The sequence below is a fragment of the Uloborus diversus genome, chromosome 3 (genome assembly GCF_026930045.1).
Source record: "Uloborus diversus isolate 005 chromosome 3, Udiv.v.3.1, whole genome shotgun sequence".
In the NCBI taxonomy this organism is placed as follows: Eukaryota; Metazoa; Arthropoda; class Arachnida; order Araneae; family Uloboridae; genus Uloborus; species Uloborus diversus.
The window spans coordinates 30,587,077-30,600,545 of NC_072733.1; the positions used below are offsets into that span (position 1 = coordinate 30,587,077).

Consider the following 13,469-nt stretch of genomic DNA (forward strand, 5'->3'; position numbering starts at 1 on the left):
TCAGACAAAATTATGGTCTCTGATGAAGAATTATCATTTAAGTCAACATACTGGGCAGTAATTGTTGATATTTCATCAACCAAGTCAGAAACAGACTGATTTGGCTTTTGATGAAGGTTGGAGAATTTTGTCATAATTTCAGAAAAATTTGATGTTTTTGAAAATTTGTTCTTAAGCGCCTTTGAGAGATTTTTAAAATTATCTAACTTCAGATTTTTAGAGGCATTACTTATGAATTGAAGTGCTTTTCCTGTTAAATTTAGCTTAAGAATGAGGAATTTTCTGTCCGAAGACCAATTTTCAAGCTGTGCAACTTGTTCAATATTTTCCAAGAAAAATTCTAAATTTTCCCCTTCTTCTCCAGAAAACTTTTCTATATTATATGCTAGCGACATATGTTACACTATTATGACTCCCCTTTTTGTTTGCCATGACGTAAATACAGGTGAAAACACAAATTCAATTTAACAAGAAATCATACATAGAAAAACAAATCCCCCAAAATTTTGCATCACATAAAATTCAAAAAATTTATACTATCATTTCATGATACTGAAGGAAAGATTGTAAAACATATCTGAAATAACCATCATTCAACAATTCAATATGATCAAAATTTACCATGAGATACATTGTATAATACTATGCAATATCACTTCAATACACATTTTTTTTGTTTTTTACTGCTACCCCTTACAGTTTGCATAAATGCACATATACGAAAAAGTTCATTTTAACCACAATATGGAAAAATATTTGTAGGATGATTGAAAAAACTTTGTATTTTGAAATTAACATTTTGTCACTAACAAATTTTTTGAAAAAAAAATTGTTTCAAATAGCCAATAACCCGGCACGAAACCAAACGGCACCAATGATAAAGGATTTTGGTGCTAAGAATTTATGGAGATTTATGAAGACACCAAAAGATAAGGGTTTGATGAATGAGTGCTGGTTTATTGTCACAATAAAAATATTATATGCCATGATCAAAAAAGTATAGTGGTGTGTACATAAATTATAGCCATTACTAGAATAAATACTGTTTGACCTTGCTGATCAGCAAAAAGATTAAAACGATAATTTACATATCAGAATTAAAATATGATGAGCATTCAAAAATTATTATACTACATTTAGCTTTAAACTATTTCAGCACAGGTGATCTATTTACAGATGATATTGAATGTTACAAAAATAAATCAAACATACAACCTCTAATGTCCAGACGCACGTGGATCGACGACACTTTCACTTTTCTAACTCAAAGTGCTATTTTCACAAGAAAAAAAACACAAATCGCCCCGCACACGATTTGGTGAACGGTTGTTGATTTTCTTTTAGCGCTTTTTGTTACTGGATAGTTAAATACTTTCCCGATGCATGAGGATCTCCATTCGTGAGCATTGTGCTCATTAGATGCACGTGAGCCGGCAAGGAAACTTTGACCGTTCTTTCTATCTTTCCATAAGGCGTCTGCAAAAATCAGGCGATCAAATCAGGGATCCGGATCTCCACATTAAGATCACTAAGCAGCATCGGCGGTTGTTGAGGTATATTTGTAACACTTCCAAAGTTCTCTTTTACACCATTGCAGCTGAGACAGTTCCACACAAGTTGTGTGCGTGACCCCCGAACACTAAAAAGTGCCGGGGAGTCGATGAGACTTCTTAACAAAACTACATTCTTGTAGAAAATTCCACGAATTACTGAAGAGTCGGAAAAACTGAGACCACGCTGGAATCTCACAATTAACTGTGCGGTTGCAGTTACAGATGGTCGAAACCGCGAGGTAGAAAAAGCAGCTTGGTGCGATAGAGTTATCACATGCGTGGAGGATGAAAATGCAGTTGGGGACAGGTGTGGCAAATCATGATTGTCACAATATCTTTATAAATATAATATCTTTATAATCTGACCACCGATGAGATTGAAAGTCAAACATCCAGTTTACAGGCGGAAATGGAAGTATCTATTAGCTTTCAGGGATGCCAGCTTTTGTAGATGTGTGTTAGCCTCTAAATTAAGCAGTCACACTGAAATGAACGGAACACGCTCAGATATTTGATTTCCCCCTGATTTGGATAGACTGGTTTTGAAAGGACGTTGCTAGAAAATTTCACTTTAAATTAAATGGAAAGAAAAGAAAAAAGTTGAATTTTCCATAACATTAAAAAAATAAAAAACTCTGCTTTTGTTTGACACAAGTATCGGAATTGGGGCACCCCATTCCAAAGTATGTAAGATTCACCTCCCTCCTATTTTTTTTTTAATACTAAAAAAATTTACACACATATTTTTTATATATATATATATCTATATATAAAAGACTCCCCCCCCCGAAAGTCGGGACTAGCTACGCCTCTGTCTTACTCCAATGTAATTGTACACTATTATTTTCAAATGTTAGTTTACTCATTACATCTATAAAAAATGTAAATATGAACGCTTAACTTAATGTATATCTATTTTTGTATTGCTTTGTTACACCAACTATAATGTAATAAAATCAAACATGGCTATGAAGGATAATGGCGCTCACGCGCGCTGATGGTGACATGACACCCGTTCAAAGGAAGACAATGAGCTGTGTGAAGATTTTCCCCAATTTGTTTCAAAGCAGACAAAATATGGAGACAAATCTGCTGCTTTTGCGGAAGTTCGGGATTGGTAACGAAACATGGTTTTGCAACCATAATATGTATAAGTGCTCACATAAAGCCTCATGTAGTAGTGTGGACAGCCCTCACACTTTTCTAAATGCTCTATAAAGAGCGCAATTACTCGACCATGAGCGACATTATCTTCTATCATTGATGTAGTTAAATAAACGATAAAACATTCTAAATATTTTATGCGAATTGATTGCAAACTGTTCTTCATGCTTTAGAGTTACAGTAAAATCCCTCTAATGCGGACACTAACGGGACAAATTGTTTTATCCGCAGTAGAGGGGTGTTCGCAGGACAGAGGCTTAATGTTATTTGGATTGGAACCGGGGAATTAGAAATTGTCCTCATAAGAGGGGGGACCGCCTTTGAGGAGTGTCCGTTAGGAGGAGTTTTACTGTACTTTGTTAAAAATAAATTTTTTTTGTGCAAATTTAACTGGTTATGTTTTCCTCCAAGCGAGCATGATTCCCCACTTTCTCCTGTTTTGAGATACACTATTGTTTCTTAGACATTTCGCTTTTAAAAATTTTTTTAATGGGGTCTTAAAATATTGCCATCACTGCCGGCAATATTTCACTAAAACAGTGGCATCATATGGTACTAAAATATTGCTGTAGTGTGAGCGCATCACTTAACCATAAGGTTAAGTTCAAATTCCTGTTATGACTATGAAAAGTCCAAGTCAAAATAGCCACTAAAATGTTAAATCACGTGAAATGAGACGAAATTTTAATTTATATCGTCATACACCCTTTGCAAATTCACATTATGCCTCAGATAAATGGCACACAAGGAGTTTATCGACTGGGAAATGACAATCTTTAGTAAGGTTTTGAAATTTTAACAACCATTTAGAATTAAAGTATGCTAATGCTACTTTACTTTTTCGATGTTATAGTTGCCACAAGATCATTTCTTAAGTTAAAAACTCCATTGACGAAAATATTTAGGTACTTAAGTATAGTTATTAAACAATTTTATTCTTATAAAATGATCATTAGAGTTGGAATAAAGTATCCACAGCCGAATTCAAAAATAAACTAGCTTTCAATGAATTAAGAATAAAATTGTTAGACTTCTACAAGAAAAAGAGAGTCCACTATTTTCTTCGTAAAATATCAAATCTAACTTAAATCAAAAATCCCCCTGTATTATTCAGGAACTTTTTATAATCCTTTAGTATGCAGAAAACAGGTCGATCAATTCTTATATGATGCTCCGACTCATTTTAAAACCTGACAAAATTCGAAAGTTGAGGGTTCAATCACGGCAGATTTAGTCGTTAAATTAGTTCGCTGTAGGTCATAGTTTTCTGATATTTGAACGTGTAATACAATACTGCAAACCCAAACAATTTACAAGCTTCTTTTGGACTAAAAATTATACTCGATAGCAAAATATGAAGCGAGTGTTATTTGAACACGTGAGATACACTGAAATTTTACCAACTACGAGTTACCCGAAACTTAATGCTAATAAATAAGCTCCAGTTTTGATGTGTGTTTGCCTTTTAAATCCAGAATTTCTTTTAAATTCTCTTAAAAGTGCTGCTAAATGAATTGACTTACCAGTCGAAAAGGTTTGGGCAGAAATGACAAAAGTTTTTCAATGAATCGCCAGATATCTTCCATTCCTTGGTCTGAACTCTGCTCCAGCCTATTCAGCCATAAGGATTGCAAGCAATGATTAAGAGTACAATAGAATCCTTGACGTCACGAAAAGAATAAGAGAAGAAACTCTGGAAGTACTAGAAAAGTGTTTAAAAACATCGGTTTTGCGTCTATTGTCCTGCAATTGAGGAAAGTTCAGACTTCAAGGTCGCCCTTCTAGTTTATTGTCATCAAGCGGTCGAGTTGAAAACGAGGGAAAACTGTTGACGTCAGTGAGGTTTTTCTTTTCGCAATGATTCATATCTAATTTATACAACTTAGTCCATAAACTGTAAACATGATGTAGTTGTCCACACCTTAAGAGTGACGTAGCCAGAAAACAATTTCTAAGGAGGATACGGTTAGATTTCGGGGAGATATGATTTAGTTTCGTTCTATGGTTAAAACTGAATTATAGTTTGGGGAGGGGATGGAGTTATGCCCCGAAACTCCTTCTCCCTGGATATGTCACTGCCTCTTGGGACACTTCTCAGCTTAAGATTGACTTATTACTACTTTCAATTAACATTTCTCCAGCTTAATGTGCAAGGACATTCAGTCATAAGAGATGATCTCGAGTGACTTTAGAATGAAGTGATTTTAAAAGCTATGAACTTCTGAAGTCGATTCCAAACAAATCTTGGAATTATGCTTATCACTAGCGTAAACGGAAATTTCTCAATAAGTCAGAACTTGGTTTCAGGCAAGAGAAAAGTTCCAATTCAATTAAAACTATAGTTTAATTTATTTGCATTGAGAAATGCAATACATGCCAAATATGTTTTCAACTATCTTAAAACTTATGCTTGAGAATGACATAGCATTTAGAAGTCCTCCATTAAGACTTTTTTGCTGTATTTTTAGCAGCACTTTTATTTTAGGAGTGAAATAAGACTTTCTTTACCTTTCACTTGATTTAAGTACCAAATGTCTAAAGCCTTTAAAATGTTTAACCACAGGAACTTTTGCGAAAATCCATCTCTGAATGTGATAGTGGAGGTGACTTATGAAAGTGTTATATGATTATAAACATTTATATAACAGTTGCTTCTGTTTATTCAGTCAAATACATGTGCTTCGTTTAAGTTTGAGAAACATGATTTCACACCTTCGCTGTTGAAACCAGTTAACGGTGCAAGGTAAAATGGTTCGAACTAGCCACATAATTGAAGACATTGGTAATTACAAAGTACTTCAAAAGTTAGAAATAAATGAGCGAATGCAGATGCGACGGATAATTGTATTTTATTTCAACCCTATCGAACTTGAAGATACAAGAGGCTGATTTCATTAACGATGAAACCCTTGAAAAAAAATGGAAGATTGCATAAAATTTACAAATAAAAATTTAGTTAAGTTTAATCTACCTAATATTCAAGAATAGAGTGAACTGCGCCTTCTTTATGTAGGAAACTAGTAACGTAATTCAGATTATTGTAAGTTATAAACCTCAGAAGTTTAGAGACTACGGTACAAGAGGGCTATTATATAGCATCTCACAAAAATTCACTGAAGTGGGTATCGTTACATTGCTCTTGAACATGCATAATCTTGTACAGCAGAGCTCATGATTGAGTAATCAATGTAATACCAGTGTCAATTTAAATTAGTTCGAACCTATCAAAAAATTCCAGCCATTGACCAAAATTTCGCAAGTCCTTAAGGTATAGGGCCATTCTCACAGAAACTTATTTTCGTATCCCTGTAATAATTTACGATTTTTTTTATGACTCCATGAATATTTTTACCGGCTTAAATACTTTTCAGGATCTAGTTTAACAAGATAATTTAAATTTCCATATTTTATTTTAAATGTTTTTAATATAAGTTTAAAGTACCCAAATGTCACTTTCTCGCTTGCCTCCACTGTTAGTAAAAAAATAAGCAATAATTATTTCTAAGCAAACAGACACTTAGGGTTTATTTCAAAATATTGAGAAATTTAAGTAAAAAAACATTTAACATTAAATTTTCCATGAGAAACTAGTTCACGTAATAATTTTTAAGTTTATTCCCAGCAATTGGTGTCATTACTGTCAATTTCCTTCCCCGAATCACAATATAATTTTTTCAGCAAAAATTTATAATTTACAGATGGAAAGCCAGAAAAATATTGTAACACATTAGCGTCTTTAATATGTCGGAAATGACTTTGAATCTATATGAAAGCATAAAATCAGAAGGGTTTGTGCATCCGTCATTCTCGGAACTGTTTTTACAGAAATATGAAATATTGCATGATCATAAGTTGTTGCTTCCTGGTTTGAAAATATTTGTATGCGAAGAAGCTCATATATAACTACTAGAATCCAACTTTAATGAATTCGTCATTCCCTTGAGGGAATGACGCTTAAGCGAGTTTATAATGCTGAGGGTATAATGCTATTCAAAACATCTTTGTTTTTTGTTTTCAGTGGACCAATATTTTTTTCATAAAGGGCTTTCATATATCTATACCTATAAAAAGTTTTCGTCCGATTCCACCCACTTTTATATGGGCAGTTCTCAAAAGGTGGGAGCAAACACAGACTTCAACTTTGAAGCTTCAACACCAAATAACTTTCATTTTAATTAACTCTAAATTTTTTGAGGTAAATTACAATGCTGTATAGAGACAAGAATTGACATAAATTATGGAAAAAAAGCTCTTTAAATGCCCTTAAAAAATGTTTTCTTTGCTAAATGGCACAATTTTGGACATACCAAAACGTTAACTGAGCAAATGTACCATTAAAATTTTTTTAAATTATTTCCATACGTTTCAAAAAAAAAAAAAAAATTAAAGGCATGAATCTTACACTGAATAATTTTTTGTTAATATTTTACGCAAATAACAAAAGTAAAGACAGATTATTTACTTTGTAAACGATTTTAGAAAAAAGTAAGTTTGAAATTTGATGCATGTCCAAAAGTTGCGATCTTTACAATGCTATTATTTGAGAAGTATGTATATGATGTTTTCGTTTTAAAGGTATTTATCGATCCTCAGAATCAGTTTAATTGTTTAAAAGTGTTTTCATAAGCTTTTATGCAGTATCTTAGAAGAAAAATAATTTTTCTTAAACATACATGCGAGATGTCCAAATCGCGTTACGATCTTGACGCCGATAATTCTGTCCGTTTATTTATAATTTTTTTATAATCCACTGTCTTCTAACATCAAGAGAAAATATTATTATGATGTTATCTTCTGTAATCCATTGGTATTTTGCATGATTAATACGTTACACATTGAACAATACATAAATTACAGTAGAAACATGGCTGGTTATGATCGAACGAAAGCCATTTTGCGCGAAAATCGCCAACCATACCTCCGTTAGCGACAACACAGTATACGAAAAGCTAAAGGTTACCAGAGGGGGATTCCAGTTTGACGAATGTAGTTAATCATCAGCTGCACCAGTTTTGGCGCCTTTATCACCTGCGCTAGCAATTTTTTTTCCCGCCGCTTTTATTACTTTAGAATTTTTTTTCTCTTCTTTCTTTTAAACATAATTTAACGATCTCCAAATAGAAATACGAATTTCTTTTTTCAATAATTTTTTTTAGACATCGTTTTAATTCTTATGACATTAAAAAAAATAATTAAAACTGATGTCATTTTTTACATTCTTTCTTAAAGCATATTTTGTTTATTTTTCCTTTAAAAATATATATGTCGTATTTATTTGTCTATTTTTATTCTTTATTTGTCCCAATAAATCAAACTACAAGTTTGTATAATTATTTCCATGAAGCTTTTTTTCTACCTTTCATCAACTTCTTCAAAATCATTCCGAAACTTTATTATATTTAAAGAGCAGTATGTATAGCCATTCAAGTTCTTCATTAATATCCTCTTTATCATTAAATTACAAAATTCAAAAAGTAGTAAATAAAATTTTCATTGGAAAAGTTAAAAATCGGATTAACAGTTGTCAAAAATGGTGAAACTTACAATATGATGATGTCCAAAATCCGTTACCTACAGGACAACAATGTCCAAAATCTGTTACCTACAGACTGCTGATTTAATTTGCTAATTAACAATTTTTACAAATACCTGCTGTCTTTTCATGTTCATATATTGTGTTCTAGGTATGCATACTATAGAATAAAAGCAAAATTGATATAAAATTCGAAAATTTTTGAAATTGCTCAAAGTTAACTTTTTTGTTCCCACCTTTTGAGAACTGCCCATATAACTTAACAAGCTCAAAATGACTTGATGAGAATGATTCTATAGTATGCTATGATTTGGGAAGGAAACCATCTTGCATATAACTTTACATAAGATCTTAATAGACGACATTAAAAATGAATGCTTGATACATTTTTCGTATAAACTTACAATTTTGGTTATTCTTGCAACATAGCAGTAACCACATCCCACCAAATATCTTCTCATAATGCGAACAACCATGTGTAAATGTAAGTTGAAAGGTTCTATTTAGTTTGCCTTAAGGGAAAAAAAAGCATTTTAGTAGGGTAAAATTTTGCATAAGATAGTTTGGAATATATTGGGTCTGTTTTCAAAATGAAGGAAATTCTCGAAACTGCAATGTGATAGTAACTTCATCAAAAAGGGATAAAATGCAAAATTTTTCCTGCGACAAAATCAATTAAGATTTGTGTAGAACACCTTACACAAAGGAGACTTATTTTTTTAAATGTTCATATATAGAAGGAATTCAATTTCATTGCAATGGCCTAACTATAACATATTTCTCTAGTTGTTTGATCCGTTAATTAAAACTGGGTATTGTTTCGGCAGAATTCATTATCAATGTTCGCCCCCATGAAGAGCAGCAGGGCTAATGTTTTCAGAAAATTATGTCCATTTGCACCAAAGTAAGTCTTCCCATGAAAACTTTCGTGTTTGCGTTTTGAAATCTCCTTTGTCTAATTTCTATTTTAGCGCAATTGCTTTCCCGTTTCCTCTACACTCAACTCTGGACACCTTGGTTAGCATTTGAAGTTCACGCTCGTAGCAGAAAAGTCTACTACCTAAATTACTTTTCTAAAATTAAATATTCAGCAACGAATTTGTGCTGTTTTATTTATGACAAAGGGTTATTGCACACTAAATTGAAAATCCATTTGCAAATTGTGGACATACTTTTCCATAAACATTGAAAAATTTAATTTTAGTAACTTTAAAATGAAAAGCTGAAGCACGTGTGTTATTCTTTTCCTACTTAAGTCGCGAATTTGTAGGTCAACATTGCTATTAAATAAATTGCAGCTTTTATAACATGCATTAATTTCCTACTGGATAAATTGATGAGCCAAAGCAAAGGAGTAAAACTATCAACTTTAGTTTACTATTAAGTGAACCTTTGCTTTACTCAAAAAAAAAAAAGACTTTCATAGCTCTCACTTGAATGGAACTCTGGAAATTAGGTTATAGTTTCGGAGGTATGGTTAAAGGAGGTTATGATTTTTTTTCTTGCGGCTTTTTATGTATGTTTTCGTATTACTCCAAGAATACTGGAGCGATTTGAAAAATTCTTCCGTTTGGAAGGGTATACTTTCCAGATGGTCCCATGGTAATTTTGTCTAGATTTGTCACAGAAATCTAAAACTAAATTTCATACGTTGTGGCAACGTATACTAGCTTTCGTCAGCTGCGCGAAACGTCACAGGTCACGTGGATGTGAAGGGTGTATTTTTTCGACGGAGGAATCTTGTCTTAACAATACTTAAGAGCCAGTATAATATTTAAGAGCAAAACAATATTTAAGTAAAAAAACAATATTTAAGAGCCAGTTTTTTTTTATAAGAGTCAAGCAGGTCAGATACATGCCATTTTTGATTTCGCTAAAACTTTTACAGTGGATTCTTCGATTGCTTTTAAAAGATTTTTCTTTCCTTCCAAAACAATTTTGTGATCCACAAAAATTCCGAAAGTTGGTCCCGTCTTAGGGTTTTTCTGAAATCGACATTTTAAAATATTAACTATCTCTGCGCATTGAGCATCGGCAAAAGTAATCTTTGTGATTACAACATGATCTTCAGTGCTTCAATTGAAATATATCTTAAATTTTATGACTGACCTTCAGTGGACTCTGGCAGGGGTGGCTGAACAGAGCCGAAGAAAGTGAAAATGTGACATGTTTGAGGCCTCCTGGTTCCATGCACTGTCACTTCACCATGTTTTTTATACGCAATTTGTGTAATAATGTATATAAATTATTCAATACCCTCAGTTGCATGGCTCACCCTCTGCCCTGCCAAAAAATGTCGGTTTTTGTATCAAAGAATGCAACAACGTCCAGTTTTCATAAGCCTTTATCTCAGTGCTTTGATGGTCAGTGTAGAACTGGATACCTGCATTTCAAACTAGTATATTCATTTTCACAAACAAGTGACAGAACTATGGGCAATGGTTCTGCAGGCTCATTAGATGCATTTCAAGATGAGAAAATTTCATACCAGTTAACGACGCATTCAGTTAGTTGTACTCAAGTTATATGCTATGTCTTGCATTTTTTTTCATTGTCCCACTAGTCGGTTAGGCAATTGTAAGGGGGAGGTGGGGCACGTTGGCCCGCTTTTACTTATTTTTTATCTCAAATATTTTAATGAGCTGTTCGATTTTCAACAATAAGTTTCACTAAGCACTTCTCAATACCACTGATTTTTTTTTTGGAAGTATTGATAAACTTTTACATTAATTGTTGAACGGAACTTCGTAAAGTGGACCAACGTGCCCCACGGGTGGGGTACGTTGGTCCGCCTGGTGGGGCACGTTGGACCGCATAACTCAAACATTTTTTATAATTTTGGTAATAAATACTATCAAACTTTGTAACAACCTTATGCTCTTTTGTGTGTAGAGTGAAAAAATATGAAGTTTAAAGATCAATATAACATTGATTTTAATTGATAAATCCTCTTGATTTGAAAACAGCAATAAGTACTCATTAGTACACAATTTTTTGAAAAAGAAAATTTTTTGAATATTCATGAGACAATAAATGTAGGAGCCCAGACCGGGGCGGTCATTCCAAGCTCGTCAGCTTGCGAAATCGAGATTTTCGCTCACTTGATCGGTTGTGACGTAGAAATGTCGCAAAGTAGCATTTTAATCTACTCAAATTTAGCTTGTGGCTAGGTTCGAGTAGATTAGAATGCTACTTTGCGACATTTCTACGTCACAACCGATCAAGTGAGCGAAAATCTCGATCTCGCAAGCTGACGAGCTTGGAATGACCTCCCGGGGCGCTCAGACTACCTTGAGATGGCTGGAAGAGCCGGCGCCACCGAGTATCCACGACATAACATATCCCACGAGTCTGCGCGACGAGCGAAAAAGAGAGCCAAGGAAACGAGAATGGACGGACGCGCTAAAAGGCCGCCCGAATAGTTCGCTGTGAAAATGCCGTAGTTTTAGATGTAGAATTGATATTTGATTTCATAAATGTAAATAGCTGTTGTACATAGGTTCTAGTATTAATTAAAATTTCATTATGAGTGTTAATGCGAATCGTTCGTTGAGTGACAGTGTCAAGATCAGAACCCATCGAATCCCACATTAATGCAGATTAAAGTTAACTAAAGATGCGTTAAATGATATCTGGGAATACAAAAGTGCTACTTCTTGAGCTTTGGAAGTAGCACTTTTATTTGACTGGATTTTGGAACAATAAATCATGTTACTTTTATGCAAAGTAACATCAATATTTGCTAGGGGGAAAAGCTCTTTTCCTTTCATTGCATTGCTTGAAACAACTCCAAAAGAAGAAAGGAATCCTGTCATACTAATAACATATTTCAAAGAAAAAATGTAATAAAATTGGCAGCTTTAAGTTAGCATATCTGTGTTCTAAAATCAAAATTAGATAATCTTTTTAAAATTATGTGGGTAGGTTGGTCCGGTCCAACGTGACCCACAAGAGTGAACCAACCTATCCCCACCTTCTTGGTCTGAAAAACTCAATTTCTTTGACAAAAATGAAAAAATTGCCAATTATATGAACTAAAGGAACTTAATTTAAGGAGTTCCTTTTTATTTTCCACAATCTTGATGAAAACTTAAAAAAATAAAGTTAGTTTTTTGAAAATTACTCAGGATTACTGAAATAACACTTTCTGAAATAAATTTTTTTCAATATAACTGTACCATGTGATTCCGTTATAAGATTTGTAGGACCATAGGTGCTGTTTGTTGGTCATAAAATAAAAAATATTGATATTAAAATAATTGACACCGGTCCAACGTACCCCACCTCCCCCTACCCTTGTTTAATGTCATAATATTGCTTTAATCATAAGTAATAAAACATGACTAAAATTTTTTGCTATCATGGTAGTTTAGTGCAGAGAAAATTTGTCACTGTAATTTACAGCCTAAAATGGTAGAAAATAATTATCAAACGAAAAAAGCTATCGTAATAAAAATATTTAAAAATATGCCTAAAACACCTCCAAAACAGTGTTGCAATTAACTTACGTTTTTACCGCAATAACAACCTTTTTTTTTCATTTTGCTTCCAGTTATAATATTATAATGTGAGCAAGCATAAGTCTATTTGCAAGTTTTTACTCTTTTATGATAAGTTTTTGATCATACTAGTTTTTTTAAATAGTATCTGGAAGTCCATGGAGGAAAGTTTAAACCCGGATATGTTGATCGAACTGAAAACTGAACAGTTCATTTTACTGTTTTGAAGTACGTATAGTGTTCTTGAAAAGAATTTGCCTATAGTTCTGTCACTTGTTTGTGAAAATACATATTCTAGTTTGAAAATGCAGGTATCCAGTTCTACACGGACCGTCAGTGCATTACACAAATTGTTCGCAAAAACCATGGTTGAGCCTCAGTGCATGAAACCAGGATGCCTCAAACATGACACATTTTCACTTTCTTCAGCCCAATTCAGCCACCCTGCCAGGGTCCACTGAAAGTCAGCCACAAAATTTACGATATATTTCAATTTAGGTACTAAATGTCATATTGTCAACACAAGATTTTTTTTTTTTGGCGGATGCTCAATACACAGAAAAAAGTGAATTTTAAAAAACTGATTTAGAAAAACCTATACGTCGGGCCACTCCGAATTTTTACAGGTCGCTAAAAATATTTTTAGAGACCTAACGTAACTGACAACCCACCAAATCCTGAGTTAAACACTAATTTAACAAAACGCGAAAGTCTTTAAAA

The 13,469-nt window shown here is 33.3% G+C and overlaps 1 protein-coding gene across 2 annotated transcripts in view; it reads right to left on the reverse strand.

Annotated features, from left to right (window-relative positions):
- Positions 1-13,469, reverse strand: part of LOC129218659 (uncharacterized) — a 75,334-nt gene that overhangs the window by 52,018 nt on the left and 9,847 nt on the right. The window contains exon 1 of one of the 2 annotated variants that reach the window (XM_054852979.1): positions 4,241-4,367. The exons of the other annotated variant lie outside the window; for it this stretch is intronic. Within the exon in view, the coding sequence (XP_054708954.1) occupies positions 4,241-4,303 (63 nt within the window). The 5' untranslated portion in view covers positions 4,304-4,367. Of the gene's footprint in view, positions 1-4,240; positions 4,368-13,469 lie in introns of those variants that run through there. 2 annotated transcript variants of the gene reach the window in all.